We start from the raw sequence: 22,422 nt of genomic DNA, 5'->3' as shown, positions 1-22,422 counted from the left end.
TATCATGCTTCAGGCACACATTCCTCGTTTTACGATATGGTCATTTTACATGTATTCATTACAAACGAAAAGGCAGAGTCATGATGACCATCCCACATTCCAGTTAAGCCAGCCCACAATTATTTACCCAGCGAGGCTCAGATCTAACATCAGATATCAACAGGCCCCAATAAATACGGGCATCTCCTGTTTGTAAAACAAGCCATAAAGCAGGAAGAGTCAGGTGTGAAAGAGATTAGCCGGAGGCTTGTGTTCATGAAGAGGCTTTATGGTGTGTCAAACCCTGATGCTAATCACAGGGGGCCGTAGGACGGGGAGCTCGTGGGACCGGACTGACCTGGGGCAGCGGAGCCAAGCTGCACAGGTCACAGAGAAGTCAAATAGAAAGCACATGTGTTCTAAAGGCCCGTATTTGTTCGTAATGTGTTGCCTATGTGAGGGCAACCATAAGATGGCCACCGCTCCAAGATGGAACCCACGAAGTTAATGTAAAATTGCATTTATCGCTAAAACGTTATACAAAGCACTTGTACATGCTGCATTGGCCATTCGCGGTTTGCTAATACCGGAAGAGGCAGGGGTAGGGCCCTGTCTCCCACGCGGTCCCAAATTCTAAAGTACCACAGACCCTCCTTTTGCCCTTACATAGGCAATAACTATACTCACATCAATCCGGGTCTAGGTCAATATTCACGAAGTCATGGAGATGTTGCTGTAGCATCATCCTATTACTTAGCTCGTCCCTCGATACAGGTTTCCTTATACATAATGTAGCACAGAGGCCACATATCACAGGAGCACACTGTATGCACAGACAGAACAGGAAAAGAATGGCTAAGATCATTCCAATGACCATCAGAATCTTCCAACCCCAGGCAGATATCAGTTCCCAGAACCACCCCACCAGTGACCAATCTCCTTTATCCACGTGTATGGATTCAGATATTTTATGCAGTTTGGAGATGGCCTGATAAACTGTTGGAGCGTTATCTGGTATGAAAATGCAACAGCTAGATTGGATAACCTTACATACCCCACCGCGGTCTGCAAGTATGACGTCTAGAACCATACGGTTCTGCAAAGTCATGAGGCGATCCGCTTGGAGCTCAGCTATCAAATTACCAAGGGCACCAGCCGTAACATTAACAGTGGATTCAACCACACGAGTCAGTTGTCTCAGGTTCCTACTATTGACCATAGGTCCCCAAAACGGCAGGAAACCCAAAAAGAAGTCTCCTGCTTCCTGACCGGCAGTATCATCCTTACTAATCACTCCTCTCACAACTCTGGTCTTGTGATAGTCAGAGGCAGCAGTAAATGTCGGCGGTAGCAAATTTGCAATAGAACATGTGCCCGAGAAATCAGGGGGCAACCATGTATATGCTCGGTCATTGCAGACAAAATATGTACCCTTGGCAGCCAAAAACGCGGGAAAACTGCGATGGAAAAGTGTACGTTTCAGTACAGTCACTTCTCCCCAGTTGAGCTCTTGGATTCTGACCATTACCTTGTAAACAGAACCGACCTATGTGGGGTACGACCCAAATTGGTGAAGAGATTTTTCGCTGCCTTTCACCCAGACTAATACTATACCCCGTCGCGTTCCACCCTACATAAGCTCGCAATTCATCCTTGGGAATAGATGAGTATGCGTCGATATCTCTGCTCATATCGGCAACTCCTTTCATTAAGGCTTTATTATTTGTGCTAGGTCTGATGGAACGCGGTTGTCGCGGGGAGTAGGCATCTAATGCAAAAAGAAACATGGTCTGGAATGCCCATGACGATCCATTGTAACTAAACGGCAGCACTAGATAAGGAATACCCTTGTTAATGGTATGTGGCATTAACCCACACACCCAGCAATTGGTTGTATTCATGACTAGTTGGTGCTGGTGCAGGAGCTGAATAAACGAGTTGTTTACAAACTCTGATCGTCTAGCTTGTTCGTGTTCAGGCAGAGGGTGGAAAGAGTGCAAGGAGACAGTAGGAGGAGGTATAGGCTGTACAGTGGGTGCAATGGGCTCTTGAGAGGAGAAGAATACAAATCCTACAGTAGACACCATTATACTACATAGTATAAACAAACATAATAATACAAAACGTTTGCTCTTCATTATTTTACATATTTTTGTTTTAAAGTTCATTTCCTCAGTGAGTCTCTCCATCTTGAAAAACTCCATCCTCTAATCGTGCCGCTCGCGGCGGGTGAGTATCTTCTGCTAAGGAGTACGCCTGTCGGTCCAGGGAACGCCCTAGGCCAACCAGAACCGTTGACCTAACGTCTTCGGCCTGTACCCCAAAGTCTTGGCACTGCGACCCTGCGGCTGAACCCGAATGGTGGTTCGAAAAACAAAAATCAAGAAAGTCCTTCAGATGGGAGAGCTATAATATCAAAAGATAGTAAGGGAAGGAAATTTTTATTTGTCCATAGGCCTTGGTCTCAAGTTGTAGCGGTTTCTGCCAGGTACTGTCTGGTCTTGAAACAAGAGTTCAGGCTCTGTGGTGTCCAATCGAATTGACGGTGGCACAGCTTCTTGCAAAATATCGTCACTCTCTTGTTCTGAAGTTGTGCCTCTTACGCGTGCATCACTAAATGGTACAAAACGAGGTACAGTGTCTGTTTCAGAATCAGCGATACCCTCCTGGACCCACTGGTCGTATGGTAGGGGCAAAGGGATCCGCTTGCAGTGGGCGCCGTGAATCCAATTCTTTTTCCCTTTTACTCGAACCGCTGATCTTGTCGACAAAAGTACAAGGTGAGGGCCAATCCAACGGGGCTCATCGTTGCTCTTTCGCTGGAAGTTCCTCACGAGAACCCACGTGCCAGGGTCGATAGGGTGTCCTGGAGCTTCAGAGGCCTGGGGCAGAGTATCGTGCACCTGTTGGTGTAAAACACGCAATTTAGCCGTCAATTCATACAAATAATCAAGCTGTACCGGATGTTCGATTTCGCTGAATTTTGTCGGTCTTGGCACACCCCATACGGGCGGCCAAAAACCACCTCATATGGACTAAGTCCCACTCGTGAGTGCACAGTCATTCTGGTGGATAGGAGTGCTAAAGGCAGAGCGTCAGGCCATTTAAGGCCGGAGCTCGCCTGTATTTTGGCTAGTTTTAGCTTCAGAGTGCCGTTGTAGCACTCTACTAATCCAGCTGATTGGGGGTGATTTGCGGCGTGAAATTTTTGCTTTATCCCTAATCCCTCACACACATTCTTCATCACTCGACCCACAAATTCACTCCCATTATCACTCCACACCATTCTTGGCATTCCAAACCTAGGGAAAAATTCCTTCACAAGGGCTTTGGCCGTGGATAAAGCAGTGTTGTCTTTTAGGGGATATGCTTCTATCCATTTTGAAAAAGCGCAAACCACAACCAGTACATATTTCAAGTTGTTGCACCTTTCCATGTGGATAAAATCTAGCTGCAAAACCTCAAATGGATATGATGGAGGCGCAAAATGACCAGCTGGAGTTGGGGTTCCCCTACCAGGGTTATATTTCAAACATACCATACAATTCTTGACCACATTCTCTGCACACTTGGGAATTCCAGCATTCTGCCATACTGGAGCCAACAACTTACAGATTCCTTTCATACTGATATGTGCCATTCCATGTGCCATAGTAACCACTGGAAGCACATATGCATCAGGTAACAACCATCGCCGATGTTCTGACAAATCAACCCAACAACCATTCTCATCCAATTTACCCGTACTTTCTCTCCACTTGCTCAACTCTTTCTCTGTGGCTTCAGCTTGAAGGGACTTCACACTGTCTATCGTGTCTTCACACATTCCAACATCACCAACCCATCTTGCAGGGCCTGCAACATACATTCGAGTCTTCACATCTTTTGCTGTTTCCTTCGCGATTTCATCAGCAAACGCATTACCACGACCAACATCATCAGTGACTTTCTTGTGCGCACTGCATTTCATAATCGCAACTTGTAACGGTAGGGTCAGTGACTCAAGGAGATCATTCACCAACTTGCCATTCTGAATTTTAGCTCCATGCGAAGTCAGGAACCCACGTTCTTTCCACAATCGCCCAAAACTATGCGCCATGCCAAAGGCGTACTGGCTGTCAGTATATATGTTCACTTTCATTCCTTCAGACAACACGCATGCTCTTGAAAGGGCAATTAATTCTGCTGCTTGAGCCGAATTATGTGGCACACGTGCAGTTTCAACAATCGTGTGCAAAGTCGTGATAGCATAGGCAGCAGTCGTATCACCATTCGGAAGCTTGAAGCACGAACCATCCACCCATAAGGTACCATCACACTCAGTCAGGGGAGTATCTTTAAGATCCACTCTCCCTTTTGTCTCTTCTTCTGTTCTGAACAGACAATCATGTTGCTCAATCTCATCTAGGTCTGCTGGAATCGGCAATAATGTAGCTGGATTCAACGTGTTGCATCCCTTTATGTGTATATGATTTGCTAACAGTGTCAATTCATATCCTGACAATCGTGCACTAGTTAAGTGCTGTGTCTTGGTCCTGTTTAACAATGTGTCCACAGCATGTGGAACCATAACAATTAATGTGTTATCCATCACTAGTCCAGCAGACTGTCGAATAGACATAGCTGCTGCAGCTGTAGCTCTCAAACAACTTGGCAATGCCCTCGCTACCGGGTCCAAGGTTGACGAAAAATATGCGCATGGACGCGGTCTGTCACCAAAAGGCTGTGTTAACACTGATAATGCGCAACCGTCCTTTTCATGAACATACAATGTAAAAGGCTTGCTGTAGTCAGGGGTACCTAACACAGGAGCTGAACATAATGCATTACGTAATTCCCAAAACTTTTCTGACACTCCTCAGACCATGGGATAGGATTCGGTGTGTCTTTACATGTTAGTGCTAACAAAGGTTTTGCCAGCAAAGAGAAATTCGGTATCCAGTGCCTACAGTATGAAGTAATGCCCAAGAAAGCACGCACTTCTCTCTGTGTTCTTGGCACGCTCAACTGTGCAATGGCCTGAATTCTTTCTGGGGTCAGTTTCCTTCCCTCCTTTGATAAGAGATGACCTAAGTAGGTCACTTCTTGTCGACAATATTGCAGTTTTGAGAGAGACACTTTGTGATGGAAGGCAGACAAATGACGCAACAATGACAATGTAGCTTCTTTGCAAATCCTTTCAGTATCCGCGGCGATTAGCAAATCGTCAACGTACTGAATGAGGATAGCGCCACTAGGTAAAACAAGTGCATCAAGCTGCGCTTTTAAAGCTTGACTGTATATTGATGGACTTTCACAGTAGCCCTGTGGAGCGCGTTTAAAGCGGAAGCTTCGACCTCCTAAACTGAAGCCAAAAATGTCCCTGCTCTCCTCTGCAATTGGGATGCTAAAGAAAGCATTCTTTAAATCGATCACTGAGAACCATGCAGCGGAGGCTGGAATCCTAGTTAACAAGGCAGTTATATCAGGGACAACTGGAAACTGTGGCACAAAAATCTTATTTACCTCTCTAAGATCAATCACAAATCTGTAAACAGGTGGCTGTGTAGGGTCCGTTCGTTTTAAAACAGGTAAAACGGGACTATTGCAAACGTTGCCTCTCGTCTCCTCAATCCCACCCTTTTTAATCAAATCACTGACAATTGCTAACAACGCTTTCTGACCTTCATTGGAGATCTTGCACTGGGGAATGCGTGGCAATCTGACATTGGCCTTTAAAGTGACCACATATGGCGGTATTTTCAAAAGACCCACATCATTGGGACCAGTAGCCCAAAGGACATCCGGAAGGGATGACAATTCAGGTGGCATTGCATTCTTAGACAAATACACCGGGGAAATCACTTCCTTACCTAATGTAAGTTGTACTCCTGAGGGAGAACAATATAGCGTTGCATGCAATCTTTTTAGCAAATCTAATCCTAGCAAATTTTCACCACAACCTGTCGTTAGGATGAGGGGTGCTTTTAGCTCAGAAGGTCCAACAGAAAGTGACATAGGACTAGAAATCGGGTTTCTAACTGGGGCGCCAGAAAAACCTACTGAAACATTCATTTCGCCAGACAAAGGCGCGCCAGGGAGTTTTGAATGCATAATTGAACTCTTTGCAGCACCAGTGTCCAGCAGAAAGGGCTCTGTTACACCCGCTGTAGTCACTTTAACATATGGTCCGCTCTGATCCACTGGCACTGAAACAACTCCCTCTCTCTGTCTATGGCTGTCCTAGTAATCATTACCTTCCACATTGTCGTCTTCTGCATAATAATCATTATTATAGTACTGAGCTGTATTACCAGTTGCATTGGCTTGCTGATCAAAGCTATTTATCGTATTTTGAGGCGGAAGAGGATGCGCGTTCTGGGGAACATTTCCACGCCCTCTACCTCTAGGAGCTTGCTGACCACCTCTACCTCTTGTGCCATACGCATTATTAGTACGCTGCATTAATTTAGGGCAACTATACTTGAAATGACCTTCCTCTCTGCAATATGAACATTGATTGGGACCTATAGGGATACGGGGTTGATAATACCCGTTCATTTGCTGGTTATTCTGAAACTGTTGGGGTTGCTGATAGATACCTTTGGTTTGCCTATAATTATTCTGTCCTCCACGTGGCGGGTAAGCCTGCTGTAAAAGAACCTTCGTTTTCAGTTCTTTCGTTTTCTTGTCTGTTCTATCCTTCTCGTCTTTATCTCTATTTTCATAATACTGTGCAGTAGCCAGTATTTGCGCTGAAGAGGAAACAGCCCAAGAACTCTCGGAATCTTTTAATTTCTTACACAACTCGGGGAGTAGATTCTGCACAAATTTATCAACAAATAACCGTTGGCCACCTTCAGTACTCATGTCTTGACCACTGTGGTCGATAAACGTTTCTTCAAACCTTGTAAAGAAATCGGACACTGTCTCATCTTTCTTCTGCTTACATGCGGATAGTTTATCCTAATTTACGCGCATCGCGGGCATTATAGTTTTCATGTATGTAATAATTCTACCAGGGAGTTCTGCTACCAAAGGGTCAGGCTTCGCGCCACCAACTTGTCTAGTGTCTGCAGCGATGATATTAGCCCATGTGTTACCCAATTCTGCAGCGTGATATACATTACGAATGGATCCCCATAAAGGCTGTAGAACCACATTCCCGAACAACATATCTATGTCAGCCAGATTCATGACACATGAGTGTGCAGTTTGTGATAACTCCTTATAATATCCTGCAGGGTTTTTACGGGGGTCAGGCAATGTCTGCTTAAGCGCTAACACCTCAGAACGTTTCCATGGGACATGTACCCAAACACGCTGAAAATGTGCTAAGACAGGTGGGGCAGCATTTGGATCAGCAGGTCTCCAAACTGGGGGAACCTCGCGCATCGGATATTGGCGCGCTTTTACCTTCTTCCCCACAGGGAATTCCGGTTCGAACAATGATTGCTGACAATCACCATTCCTGAAGGACAGTAAAGTCGCAACCGCTCTATCTACATCGGGACCCACATTTTTACCTGTTCCAAAATCAAACCGCACTCGACACAACTCCTGCGGGTTTGGGTTTGAACCATGATCCTCCAATTCCTCACAGAGGAATTCACACATTTTGTCAAACACATACCTCTGTTTTGGGGCATCCCATTGGTGAAAAACGTTAACAACTGATTCCACATTATAGAGTGAAGGGAAACCAATCCACCTACGCGCCAGATGATCTAACACCTCTTTCTCGTCAGGACCAGGCAGCTGACTACGCAATTGCTTACGTTGTAAACCAGGGGTCACACTAGATGACCCAAAGAGAGGCGACATTAAACTAGTAACTACATTAGCTAGACGTTGTCGTGCTGAAGGAGAAGTTGAGGCGAAAACGGGGGGAAAGACAGAGGGAAGAAAAGCGGGTGCAGAAACAGGTACCTGGGTAGTGTAAGGAAGAGCGCCAGGGGAGGCAGCTGACGTACTAGGCAAAGTCGCAGGAAGCGCAGGGGCAACAGGTAACAAAACTGGCGGCCCTTGAGAGGGCTGCACTGTAGGGATAGGAGCCGGCTGAGGGGGAGCTGGCGGCTGTGGGAAGGCTTGCGGCACATTAACTGGAGGCTGCACATTTACGAGCTGTGGAGGCGCTGTGGCATTTTGCGCATACGGGGGTGGCGAACTTAGCAAATGGGACATTAGGGAATCTTTCTCTTTCTCTTTTGTTTCATCTTGCACAAGGGGTGAGAAAACAGGGTAACATTTATCGATCCCTAGTTTGCGCTGTCTATGTAACTGCTCATTCATTTGTTCCTCCTCATTATCTTTAAATTGCACAGCTGCTTGCATTATTGACATACCTTTTTCTCTCTTATTCCTTTTCGCTAGCTTAATTTCCTTCTGTTTGGCTTCCTTTCGCCATAGGCGGAAAGAATCAAACATCGCCGGCTGGGCTTTCTTTTTAAACAATTTAACTTCCAAATTATCTAAGATATCTGTATCGAAACTACCATTTTGGGGCCATTTTAAAACACCGTCCTTTCTGATGTATCGGATCCATACTTCATTATATGCAATGGGGCCCACGCCATGTTTTACATAAAGCTCATAAGTTGGAGTTCCAATTGGAGGAACCGGACACGAATCCTCTAATTGGGAATCCCTTCTACAACCCAAACAAAACAAATTTCCAAATATACTAGAACCAGGCATCTTCGCTCACTAGTCTAGTTTCAAACTTCAAAGGATTATCGATTACGATAGTCTCAAGAATACACGAGTCCTCTGGCTTTGGCACTTGCAAGCTCCAAATCAAAACGATCCCGAAGGATACCAAAAATCCCGAAGGATACCAAACAAACTGGGAGACGCTCCACTTATACTTAACTGAATATCGATGATCGATGGCGTCACCAGAAGACTCTCTCGATTGTTTCGCTCTACCAAAATCGTCAAGGGTCCAAAACAGGGCGATTAATCAGGGCAGCAGTCCTTCGTAGCCGTCGGGACGCGGAGAACCTCGCAGAAAAGACTTTCGGACCACGTCGACATGCAGGGGTCGATGAAGTGGTGGCCTTCCTCCGGAATTTCCACACGAAGCTCCTCACGAACCTCTGGCTTGGACTGGTACCGCTGAAATCGCCCCACTGGGCGCCAACTGCAAGTACTGGGATTTTAAAGCCCAGCGGTGCAGGGGAACACACCCTAAGACTTCGGGTTCTTCCTGTTTCAGACCTACAGAAACACAGTCTTCTAGGTGAAGTCAAAGATCGATTTATTGGCTGCAGACCAATTACAGGTATTCGAGAAGTACAACACAATGTATGTTCTCAGGAGACTGCTTAAAGTTACAGAAACGGGCTTCTCCTTAAATACAAAATATCATGCTTCAGGCACACATTCCTCGTTTTACGATATGGTCATTTTACATGTATTCATTACAAACGAAAAGGCAGAGTCATGATGACCATCCCACATTCCAGTTAAGCCAGCCCACAATTATTTACCCAGCGAGGCTCAGATCTCACATCAGATATCAACAGGCCCCAATAAACACGGGCATCTCCTGTTTGTAAAACAAGCCATAAAGCAGGAAGAGTCAGGTGTGAAAGAGATTAGCCGGAGGCTTGTGTTCATGAAGAGGCTTTATGGTGTGTCAAACCCTGATGCTAATCACAGGTGGCCGTAGGACGGGGAGCTCGTGGGACCGGACTGACCTGGGGCAGCGGAGCCAAGCTGCACAGGTCACAGAGAAGTCAAATAGAAAGCACATGTGTTCTAAAGGCCCGTATTTGTTCGTAATGTGTAGCCTATGTGAGGGCAACCATAAGATGGCCACCGCTCCAAGATGGAACCCACGAAGTTAATGTAAAATCGTATATAAAGTGCATTTATCGCTAAAACGTTATACAAAGCACTTGTACATGCTGCATTGGCCATTCGCGGTTCGCTAATACCGGAAGAGGCAGGGGTAGGGCCCTGTCTCCCACGCGGTCCCAAATTCTAAAGTACCACAACTCCCCCGTGTACTATGGTGGAACCCCCATCCCCACTAATATGGTCAGTCCATGAACTACTGAAATTTACCATTCCAGCCCAGAAAATCAAAAATGAGTTAATGAGCGAATTAAAATGGAGAAGGTCATGGCGGAAAGTTACTCCTATCTCCTTTTCAACTCATTTTAACCCTCCACCCATATGCCAAGAAGACAACACCGACCTGGTTGCAACTTCTCTTGAGGGAGCTATAACATCTGCTCTAAATAAAATTGCTCCCTTTACTAAAGTCAAATTCAAACCCAGAACCGCACCATGGTTCACGGAACAACTGAAGGAATTAAAACTCTCCTGTAGGACTGCGGAACGGAAATGGAGGAAAAATAAGAATCAGACGGATCGGGAAAAATATAGAAGTATCCACTGTATCTATTTGGAAAGCATTAAACAAGCAAAAAAAAATTCCTCCTAAACCAAATAGAAAAATCAGCTAATTCTAATAAGGAGATTTACAACATTTTAAAAGAGTTCACATCGCCCCCAGTGCAGTCATCGATTTCCATCTCACAGAACTGGGTGAACTCTCTCTCTGAATATTTTGATGACAAAATAAACAAAATTCACAGGTTCTTTCCACCTCGTGAAGCTATTAATATCTCACAAAATCATTCCTCTACTCCCCCTGGTTCCATTCCCATTCTGGAAGAATTTTCTTTATGCATTCCGGAAGATGTGATCAGAGCCATGAATAAAATTAAATCTGGTTCACCTGTGGATCCTATACCACCGCGTTTCCGTCAAATAATTGCACCTGTAATTTTGGACCGAATGACAGACTTATTCAATAACTCGCTGTCACAAGCTGTCGTCCCTAAAATATGGAAGGCCGCCAGAGTCAGAGCTATCCTAAATACAAACACCGCCGACCCAAATCTTCCAATAACCTACCGCCCAATCTCGCCCCTTCCCTACTTTGGGAAGATGCTTGAGTCGTTGGTCTACAGACAGCTCGTCACTTACTTAGAAAATCATGGTCTCCTGGACCCATCACAGTCCGGCTTCAGGGCCGCACATAGTACTGAAACAGCACTGGTAGAAGTCACAGATAACATCAGGCTAGCTTTGGACACAGGACAATCATCTATTCTCGCCCTGTTAGACCTATCTGCTGCCTTTGATACCATCTCCCACAGCATTTTAGACCTATGACTCCGGGAGATTGGTGTCAGAGGGAAAGCCCTCAAATGGCTGAGGAGATATCTAACTGACCGAGTCACTGCTGTTCAGATTGACAACATCATTACCAGTAACAGACCTGTAAGGATGGGAGTACCTCAAGGCTCTATTCTGAGCCCGACGCTCTTTAATCTTTCTGTAACTCCGTTGGCCGAGGTGATCAGATCCTACGGCTTTGATGTCGTGTCATATGCCGACGACGCTCAGGTTCTGATCACCCTCAGCCTGATCCCATTGACATGAAAATATGCTTTAAAAATTGTATGACCCACATCGACAGATGGATGAACTCGAACCATCTCCAATTAAATGGAGGAAAGACTGAAATAGTCCTCTTTGGCAAAGCACACGAGCACTGGTCTAATGACTGGTGGCCCCAAACTCTGGGACCTTGCCTAGAGCCAAAACAATCAGTCCGGAATTTAGGCATTCAAATAGACAATAAATTGTCTATGAAAGATCAGGTAAATCACCTAGTTGGTTCCTGTTTTGGTATTATGCGAAAAGTACCCAAAGTTTTTAAATGGCTCCCGATGGAAGCCAGGAAACCATTAGTTCAAGGCCTGATCATTAATCGCATGGATTATGGCAATGCTCTATTGTCTTCTGTAAACAAAGACCTCCTTACTAGGCTCCAAGTCCTGCAGAACACGGCTGCTAGACTGGTGCTGAATCTCCCTTCGGGGTCCTCCTCGGCCCCTAACCTGAGACTCCTCCACTGGCTTCCTGTCAGAAAACGAACTTGTTTCAAGATTCCTGCCTAACTCATAAAAACATTTACGGCAATGGTCCCGGTTACTGGAAGAAGAAACTCAGTTGGTATCGCCCATGCAGAGTTCTAAGATCCAACAACAAATTTCTTTTAACTTCCATCAAAATCTGTGCAACGCCAATGTGGGGAGATATTTCTCTTTCCTCGCCTTGCTTTCTGGAATAAACTGCCCCTGCGCACTATCTCAAATCATAATCATTTTCGTGCGGAGCTAAAAATCTGGCTGTTCGACTCCTAACCGGCCCTGTTTAAATCCAACTCCGGAGTCTCCACAAGCGCCATGAGATCTTCGGGTGATATGTTTGCGCTTAATAAATATTGCTGATTTGATTTGATAAGCCGTTGATGGCTCTATATATAGGGCTGTTACTTGAGCCATAGCTCTCATTAAACAGGGCCTCTACAAGCAGATTGCCAAAGAATGTGCAAGTGCCTCTTACCCGTAGGACCCCCAGGAGTTGTGGCCACATGCCCAAAAAGGAAAACGTACAGTAGATCAATGCACCTTTGGGCGCCTTGAATCGGTTCTTCCTTCCTAGTCCAAACTCAGCCTCACGTCAGGCCCTTGGGGCTGGCAGAGGAGCTTTTGAAGTACCTCCAACCTAATTCCCTGGACATGGGGGAGGGAGAGGAATCTCAAGGGGACTCAGATAAGGAGACAGACCTCTCAAGGCCTTGGCGCCCCCCCATCTGTTCCTGACACCCCTGAGCATCCCACGTCTGAGACCGAAGCGGACATGCTGGACCCCGATGACATTGTCCATCCTCGGTCTGCGGAATGGGCTCCAGCAGATAAAGTGGCCATATATGTTGCAGGTTGCCTGTGCAAACCCCAAAAGAAGGAGGTACGCAGCTATCTGCAAGTGGAGTGCCCCAGGCCTTCGCTGAAGGGAAATGTAGCCCTTACTCCTGAAATTGGTTCCAGGATTGCCACTTAACTGGCTAAGTTCATCACTTCCTTGGCATTCGTGCCAGGATAAACTCCTGTGGCAAAGATTCTGCATTTGGCTGAGGAAGCTTTGCCTCTCTCATCTCATTAACTGTCGTCCTACCTTCAGGCAATTTTCCTTGGGCCACTGCATTATCGAGGGTTGCAACATCTCAGGGCCCACCACTTGTGAAAGGGGCTCACGTACTCCCAGTCCATGCCCTTGTAAGAGGAGGCAAGAAAGGCGATTCAAGGTGGCTGGCCCACATGGAGACTTGGAATGGGAGGACGATTTTCGGTTCCAATCCAGACCTGGTCATGGAGTCCGATGCCAGCAGATCAGGCCGGAGCATGCACTATGGGGACCTTTCAAGAGGAGGAAGCTGGTCACAATAAGATCAGAAGTTGCACATCACCTGCTTGGGACTCCTCGCAGAGTCCTTTTAGGTTCAGTGCTAGACCAAGGACAGAATTCAGTCTTGCGTGCTCCTCAAGATGGGCCACGTAGTGCGTTACATCAATCACCTTGGGAGGGAGGGGGCGGGGGAACCAGGTCGAAACCCCTGTCTGACCTAGTGAAAGACTTCTTGCAGCACTGCCTTGACCATCAAGGTATTGGTCATGGCCGAGTATCTCCCCCGACAAGTGAACCAGGTGGCAGACTGGAATTCCCTCCATCTCCGTGATTAGAGTCTCTGGAAGTTGGACCCAGGGGTCTTCTCGATGATCTCGGACAGGTGGGACCTTTCTCAGTAGACCGGTTCACCTCACGCCTGAACCATGAGGTGACCCAGTTCTTCAGCTGGAGACCGGATCCCCTGGCGATGAATACAGACGCATTCCTCCAGAATTGGAATCAGGAGAGGGGCTACGCATTTAAACCATTCTCAATGATCACAAGGGTTTCAGCCCAGGTGTGGAGGAAACTGGCAGAGGTGGTATTGGTGACACTTTTTTTGAAAGTTTCAAGTTTGGTTCACAGTTTGAATGTAACTTTCTTGGGATTCTCCAATCCTTCTCCCCCGGTTTCAGACTCTCCTCGATCCGAACCAAGGGCCACACCAATGGTGATGGTGGGTTCCCTACGCCTGATGCTGTGGGGGATTGCAGACAACGGTGGAAAATCCTGGGACTTTCCAGACAGGCTCAGATCTTGTTCAAGGCCTGGGCGAACAGCACGGTTAAACTGTATAGATTGGCCTCGACGAGACAGATGGGTTGGTGTATATGACTGGACCTGGATCGCGTGGCTGCAGATGTAGTCCATATATTCAAGTTCTTGTCTGACGTTTCATCTGAGGGTCTGGCCTATCGCTATATTAATGTTTTTCGCTTTGCCATATTAGCAGGCCATGCTCTGATTGATGGATCACCAGTGGGAAAGCATCCTTTTGTGTGGAGATTGTTGCAAGGTATCTGCCTCTCTTTGCCGCCGGAGCCTAGTTACTCATCTCTATGAGATTTTAATCAAGTCCTCAAACTGTTTTTCTCTTGGCAACCTAATAGATTTCTGTTAAGGAAAGAGCTTTCTGCCAAATTGGCATGTTGCTGTGCCTGGTGTCATGTTGAAGGTCTCGGACATTCGGACCCTAGATGTTACAGGTAGAGTATTTTCAACACAAGGAGTCTCCTTTACAGTCAGTAGACAAACTAAGTCTAATACTAGAATCATTTCATATCCGGTGTTCTCCGAATCCTTCAAGCTGTGTGTAGTGCAGTGCTTGAAAGCCTAGGAGGAGATGACAGAGGAGCTCCACCCAGGCGAGCAGCAACTCCTTATTGGCCTGTAGAGGCCATATACAGCAGTCTCTTTACTGACGATCCCCCCCCGTGGGGTACGTTGGGTCATGCAGGAGGAAGGTATAAATGTCAGAGTGTTTGGGGCACATTCAGTGAGAGAGGCAATGGCCTCAAAATCATTTCAGCTGGGTGCTCCTTTGAAGGACACTATGACTGCAACGGATGGATTGGTCCTCGGACTCCACTTTAAAGAGATTCTAATTCAAGCCCGTGGTGGATGTAGCACAATTGGTGTTAAGCAAATTTTGAACTAACACAATCCTCGCCCTTGGTCCTGTCATAGAATGAAAAATGTCCTAGCTATCGTAACAGAAAGTTTCAATTCTATTTAAGACTCGTAGATGAAGATTATCTCACCCGGCGAGAAGTTGTCGATTTATTCCCTCCCTGTTTTTAGTAAGAAGCTGGTTATTCTGAAATGTCTCTACTGATTGACTACTGATGTTTCTTGCTCATAATTATTATGGTTGATATGAGGTTGCTTGCTCTCTTTTGAGATTCAGTTTGCGTTATTTTCTTGATTTCTTTGCCTTCATAAGGAATAATAGTTCCAAATAGGATTCGTAAGCAAGGGGTGGTATTGTGATACGCGTGAAGAAAAGAGGCAGCATGAACATGAAAAATGGACTATATTTAGATTACCTTGACCTGATTGATTGCTAATGTTAAAACTGCTGCTGTTCGAAAATTGTAACAACCGAAGTAAAGATTATAAGTATAATCCTTGCCTCTGAGTCCTTAATAGAGTTGAAACTTTCTGTTATGATAGCTAAGACATTTTTCATTCTCTCTGGTAATCACAAAGTCTAAATTCTTACCATCCTGCAAGTGAGACAACCCATAAGTATTGTAACTTTAATGAGGGAAGCTACAAAAATCATACTCTTATAATCTTGTGCAGTGTGAGCATTTCCGGGCACAGATACAGTGGTGTTTTACCCAGTGATTAAAAAGGCATTATGACCTCAGCCAAAAATTATTACACCTATTTTTTTTTTCACTCTCACATGATTCGTTCATTCCTAGACTATTTAATACCAGCTCAAGGAAATGGGACTGTCAATGCGCTGATTGCAGCTAGTGCAGTTTTCACTTCTCAATAACCCCTTCACAATATTTGCGATGGCTTCCATGGACGAAAACTGAATTTGGATATTGAGTTTCCAAGGCCAGAAAATGTTTAGCCTAGTTAAACTTTCATCTGATCTATGACTGCACTGTTAGTGATAGGAGATTAAATAAATAGCATTGGGCTAAAACTAGAATATCAGAGTTCCTTGCATGTTGAGTCAATTATAAAAAGAAAATGGTAGTGAAGCGTAGACTATGGTAGTACATAACCCAGGAAAAACAGAAAATTGTAGCAAAAATGGCTGTTCTAATTTCAAATTAGGCACCTTGACAGCAGTGTCACATTCTGAAATCGTATTTGCTGAAATAATGTTGACTACAAATGCAAACTAGGCTGACCACTGCTTTATTGACACCCACTCAGATTCTGAGTCATTGGGTCTGTGACCTCATTGAGAGTGATTCATAATAACACAGTTGCGTTTTGGTCTTCATGCAGAAGTCAGTCTTTTTGTTTTATAATTGCAGATCCTAAAAGACACCTCCCTACAGAAAGTGAAAAGGAATCAGAGCTGTCTTGAACCTTGCTTACGGCAGCTTGTGTCCTCTCTTGAGTCCTTTGTGGTAAGTTGAGCTTCAGTCTCATTCTTCTGCACGTTTTTCTGATTATCTTTTGTAATGTTTTGGTTTTTATGGTGTGCACATAACTTTTTTTACACCAGCACACTCTTGCTTTTATTTAAAATAAATACTTGATTTTGTAAGTATGCTGCTTTATTTCTTGTGAAGGTTTCACAGTTACTGCAAAAACAACACTACAGTGATCCTTTTCTGCTGTGCAGTTACAGGAAGGTTTCTCTGATGTATGACGTGTGTTGGCTGATACTCAATTAATTATGCAATAATGTTCGAGGGCACTCGATATGTTAATTTTAATAGTAGTTTCTCTGTTTGTTCTGTGTGCTTCCTTGTCGTTGCGCCATGTCCACTGGCGCTATGTGAACTGAATCCACAGGGATGTCAGGAGAGGGGAACCCCTTCCGACTGAAAGGCAGCACTTATCTATGGAAAACTCAAGTGTTTTCCTTTTTACTTTCAAACGCTTTTTTTCCCCGTTTAATTCCAATAATCAACTTTAGACCATGGTTCAATTTTACATTTTTATTCTTTAATGCCATTTTCCAATTCTTTCTTGGCGGCATTTATGTTGATCATCCTTTTACTTAAGGAACCCAATGCATTTCGGGTCAAAGTTGGCCCTTCATCAGGGGTCTTAACAATAGGTTCTGGACATGGAGACAAGAAACTACTTCAATACAGTCCCTTACAGAGATAATGTATCATACAACTTAAAAATTCCACGATACCTGAGGAATCAGGGTTGTCATGTTCAGTGGTTTCCAGAAACTACACACACCACTGTAGATACAGGGGGATGGTAGTGGCACCGTAGAGCTAGCTGGTCTAATGGCCGACTCATCCTGTGAGGGTGTCCAGAGTCTGCACACCAAGCCCTCAGTTTAGATCATCCAAAACACGCAGGTTCTGGGGGGCTCCTAGGAACTACATGGCACCCTGAAAAACTCCATCACCGGCCTTAGAAGCTTGTTAAAATATCAAAGGCTGAAGGCAGCACGAATGTGAGAGCTGCATACTCACAGACCTCTATATACCTTAAGGAACTGATAGTGTGGAGAAAAATGGGTACATATCCTTTTAGTGTGGGGGGAAAATGGTACTTGTCCTTCAAATCAAGGCATGCCATTCTGTCTCTTTGTCCCAGGATGTTCATTATTACTGGTTGATGGTCCAGTTTATTTTTCTCTACATGGAGAAGAGTGCTCAGAATTCCTCTTGGTTTTAATTATCATCTCTTGTCACCTTGGCATTCAAGGCCTCTACTCTTCTGTGAACTAATATTATTTTTTTTGGGGGGGGGATTTATTTTTTATTTTATCCAACTGAACAATTAGCACAAAATATTGCTTAAATGGCACAACAATGAAATTGGATGTCAAGCCATTACAGATATGATCGTTATCAGCAAGGCCACCTCCCCTCCCCTTCCCATAATCAATATAAAACCGGGTATGCCAGAGGTAACTGTCTTCATGATTATGTGGTTGTGTCCAGAACCAGGGAACAGTCTCTGATAAGTGGAAGGAGTAATTTTTTTGAGTGGTATGAGCTCGGGCCCCTACGTCTGTGTCTCCTCTGCGGAGTGTCTGATGGACTGTTGCGTGTCATCTCCCACTTCCAAACCAAAGTATTTTCTCCAGGGGTCCCAGATCTTGTGAACTTTTTTGGGGCACCCTCTGCTACGATATGTGACCTGTTTGGCTGTCATGTAAATGTCCATTCCTCTCATCCACTCCTGGATGGTTGGTTTGTCGGCCACCCCCCCATCTCCTGGCAATGTCCCTCTTAGCCACCACCAAACCCAAAGAGGCAAAAGTCAACTGTGTTCTGGTTATGTCCACCACGCTAGGGATCCCCAGTATTAGGAATTTGGCCTCTATCGGCAGCGTTACCCCTAGGACTGTTCCTAATAGTCCAGTCACCTGCGTCCAGTATGGTAGGAGTGTGGGACACGTCCAGATCGTATGGTAGAAATCATAGTACGTTCGGTGCAGTATTTTGAGTTGGATGAGTCGAAGTCTTGCCTTTATGGCCACCTCCCTGGGGTGCATTAATGCCACCTGCCAATCAATATCCTCCATGGACCCCACATCCTTCTCCCACCTTGCTCGGAGGCCTAGCAGCACATCAGGGATATTGTTGTTAATGGTGTTATATGTGAGGGAAACCGCTTTACCAATCAGCTCCTCCTGCAGGAGTCTGCCTTCCAGGGGAGCGTATTCCAGTAGTTGCTCACTGGGGATGTTTTCCACCCGCCACGCATGTCGCAATTGTGCGTATTTGAGGAATTGGGAGTTATTCATGTTGTATTCTTGCTTGAATTTCTCCCGTTTTAAGCTCCCCTTTTTCGATAATGTCCCCTGTCGTGGAGACCCCGAGAAGGTCCCAGGTCTCGAACCCTGTGAGCTTTTGTAACTCTCTAAAGCAAGTTCCTTCCCAGAGTGGTGTGGTCCGCGTAATCCGTTTCATCCAGCCCAAGGTCTTGCTAGCCCTCTTCCATGCCAACAAGGTCACTTGAGCCACGGGAAGTAGATGCCAGCTGCCCTTCCCCCCATAAAGGAAATGTAGGTGTGTATGGTGTTGCATAGCCTCTCTCTCGAGACGGTATGTGGGGTGGTCTCTGTGTTTGTGTGTCCATTCATTCATGGGAATTGGGTGGGATGCCCAATAGTAAGCCTCTATATCAGGGAGTGCGAACCCTCCATTGTGGGGGTTGCGCTGCAGTGTCTGAAGTGCAATTCTGGGATGCCCATTCTGCCATATCAGTGATCTAATTATGCTATTGATTTCTGTAAAGTTGGCCCTGGGTAGGGGATGGTACGAGTTCTGGAGGGCATACAAAAGTTGAGGCAAGGTGATCATTTTAAAGACAGCCGCTCGACCAAGCAGGGTGAGAGGGATATCTTTCCATCTGTCTTTGTCGGCCCTAAAATTGCTCAGGATCACGCCCAAATTCTTCCGTCTACACACCTCTGCGAGGTGCATGACAAAAATACCCAGATATTTGAAGCCCTTCGGTGCTACTCGCAGGTCCCCGGGCAGAGGGCAGTCTAGTTGTATGTTAGTCGGGCAGTACAGTATAGATTTATTGCAGTTGATTTTGTACCCCGAGTGTCATCTGTAGTCCGTGATCAAGTTGAAAAGCGCCGGTATGATCGTTTCGGGGTGCGTGATGTACATCAGAATGTCATCCGCATAGAGCGAGATTTTCTCCTCTTCTGTGTCCGTGGGTGTGATATGTATGCTCCGAATCAAGGGGTGTATCCTAATGGAGCAATCCAGTGACTCTAGAGTAAGCGCAAAGAGGAGAGGTGACAGGGGGCAGCCCTGTCTCATCCCTCTCTCGATAGGAAAGGGTACCGAGCACCGACCATTGACACGCATTGGGGCCATTGGTTGTTTATATAGGAGTGCCACCCAGCTTTGGAATTTCGGCCCAAGTCCAAATTTAGTCAGGGTAGCGTCGAGGAACTGCCAGTTGACTGCGTCAAACTCTTTCTCTGCATCCAATGATAAAAACACCTGTGGGCTTGTCCGGTTTACCACCTCCATAAGCCAGTTATGTGTGCGTCTAAGATTCTGGCCGGTAGATCTGCCTGGCATCAATCCCAACTGGTCTTCGTGGATCAGACCCTTTATCACCGCCAGGAGGCGAGCCGTTAGAATGGTGGCCAAGATCTTAACTTCCGAGTTCAGCAAAGAAATAGGTCTTTAGGACCCACATTGATCACGTGGCTTTCCGTCCTTGTATATGACCACAATAGTAGCCACCTGCAGGACTGGGGGGAAAATCTCCTCCTTATGGGCATCTATGTGAACTTGTATTCTTGATCTGAAAAGGTCAGGGGTCTGTCACCATTCATTTCTATTTGGGACCCTAACATTCTGTGTGAAAATGAGAAGCACCAAGGCATCACCTGCCACTCTGCAATATCGGTCACCACTAGCAAAGAACTTAGAAACAAAAACGTTTTTTTGATGGAGGCATGGTCTCTGTGCATAACCATAATGCATGACTAACTTCCCCAATTCCTTGCAGAAAAAATCCTGGATCAAGCCACCCTATGCAATTGGGACAGCCTCCACAGTCACAAATTCTTTTTGCTTAGGATCCATGTTGTTCAGGAAAGCTCACCTTTCTCTCAACAGTGCACAGCTGTCATTTTCTGATAGTTTTATATCACGTTGTGCACAGCCCACAGGTTGAGGCTTCCTGTTTCCTTGACCTCCTCAGTCATGTCTAGCATCTTAATGGTTCAGAAACATCCAGGAGTTTGTCCGGACTTGATTTTCAGGGCATATAAATACACATCTTGGGGTCTTTTACAAATTTGGAAAAGAAGGGTGCCATATTCACATCAGTCTTTTGTGTGAGTGTTACTTTGCCCTCAAGTCATTGATAGAGCACTCTGCCCTAAGGCCTCCTGGACCTCTTTTACCAGAGTTTTAGGTAGCCTCCTGACAGATTCTCCCCTTCACTGCTAGGTGTACCACCTATGCAGTGCAGAGATTGTGTTTTTCTGGCATATCCCCAGCGGCATGGCTTTGTGGGCGGAGGCTGAGGGCCTGATAGGTTCAGCAGTACCCAAAGATGCAAAGGGTCTCTGAGATCAAATATTCTCCTGGTGCGGGCCAAGCAATGAGAGTTGAGTCAGTGGTCCTCCTTTGCTGCATCACGTTGAGGCTAAAATCAACCAATGACTGCCAGCCTCACTAAGTGTCCGCAGTGCTGTCTATGCATCAAGCACAATCACTGCAGTTGGACCAGTGCTGCGGTCCTGCACACTTTCCCTGTTAATATTGTTGAAGGCTGGCTCCTAAACCAGTGTGTTTATAATTCTCCAAAATGTAACCCTCAGATATTTACATGAACTCTCAATCAAAATATAAAAGACATTCCCAAACAAAAGACTTAAGGCATTACACATAAGCACTTAAGTGGATAAAAGAAATGTACTTAACTGGCTGCTAAGCAGAGAAGAAAGAAGGGGGTCTTCTTTTTTGCTCCTTTGGTTAATGCATTCTCGACTTTGATGGGTCATCTTTTTTCTTCAGTCTTTCAGTTTCCTGGTATATGGTAGATAACGTTGGTTCAGTATTAAGGTTTGCAATGGCTGCTGATCTTATAAATGTCACAGAAGCTATAAAGCGCTCACCCTGGTGCAACAACATCTGTTTCCTTTTTTCTGCGACTTTGACGTGGATTTGGAGTTCACCTTTTCTGAGATTTTTCGCATGGTGTCCTTTAAGAAATATAAAACAAAAGTGCAGTGCTAGGGATATCTCCCTGGAGCTCTCAGGCTTCAAGCTATGCAGAAACTGCAAGGTACAAATGTCTATCAACGACAGGCATTCAATCTGTCTCTGATGCTTGAGGTCGAACTATGACTCCAGATGCAATGAGGCGTGCCTCAGCATGAATTCTAAGGCAATTAAGGAATGGGGCAGCAAAACTGTCCATGGCACAGACTTGCAATTGAAGAATATGAGGCCGATGTCACTCCTGAGCCCACTTGAGGTCCCCCTTTGTCCTGCTTCACAAGAAAAAGAAAAAAACACAAACATAAGAAATACTTGTCAAAAGGTAAGTCACCTAGGCGTCCTCTGACTTTATCCTCGGTGCTGAAGTTAGTGATTGGGGTGTTTCCCTCCGGCACCGCCATAGAGCCGACACTTGAGCCCATCCCATCTGGACAACCACCAGCACCATTGCCACTCTCCATGGACTTTCAGACCCCAGGGCATGAACCAGGAGCATTCCTCAATGCAACGTTCAGCATATTTTCTAGTGTGGTGCACCCCTCATACACCTTTCGGCTCCGTGGGGCCATAATCATACCTAGGTTCATGCCCTTAGCTCTGGCTCCCATGCCGTTCGGAAATGCATCTTCGACACCTACCAGACACCTTTCTTTACGCCAGCACAGAGATACACCGCACCAACTCTGCCATCAGTGCCATGGCCGGTTCAACCTCTGAGGCCACTGACATTGCCTCTCCACCATTCCTCGATGTTGCTAGCTCCGAGGACACTGGT

The 22,422-nt window shown here is 45.7% G+C and overlaps 1 protein-coding gene across 4 annotated transcripts in view; it reads left to right on the top strand.

The window, feature by feature from the left end:
- WDR59 (WD repeat domain 59) overlaps window positions 1-22,422 on the top strand; it is a 766,237-nt gene that overhangs the window by 401,898 nt on the left and 341,917 nt on the right. For all 4 annotated transcript variants that reach the window (XM_085636815.1, XM_085636817.1, XM_085636814.1 and 1 more), the window contains exon 15: window positions 16,275-16,370. In XM_085636815.1, the coding sequence (XP_085492941.1) occupies window positions 16,275-16,370 (96 nt within the window). The remainder of the gene's footprint in view (window positions 1-16,274; window positions 16,371-22,422) is intronic.

This window comes from Triturus cristatus, chromosome 12 (genome assembly GCF_964204655.1).
Source record: "Triturus cristatus chromosome 12, aTriCri1.1, whole genome shotgun sequence".
NCBI classification, from domain to species: domain Eukaryota; kingdom Metazoa; phylum Chordata; class Amphibia; order Caudata; family Salamandridae; genus Triturus; species Triturus cristatus.
The sequence above is the reverse complement of the archived record's forward strand: the minus strand, read 5'-3'. Positions and strand labels throughout refer to the sequence as shown.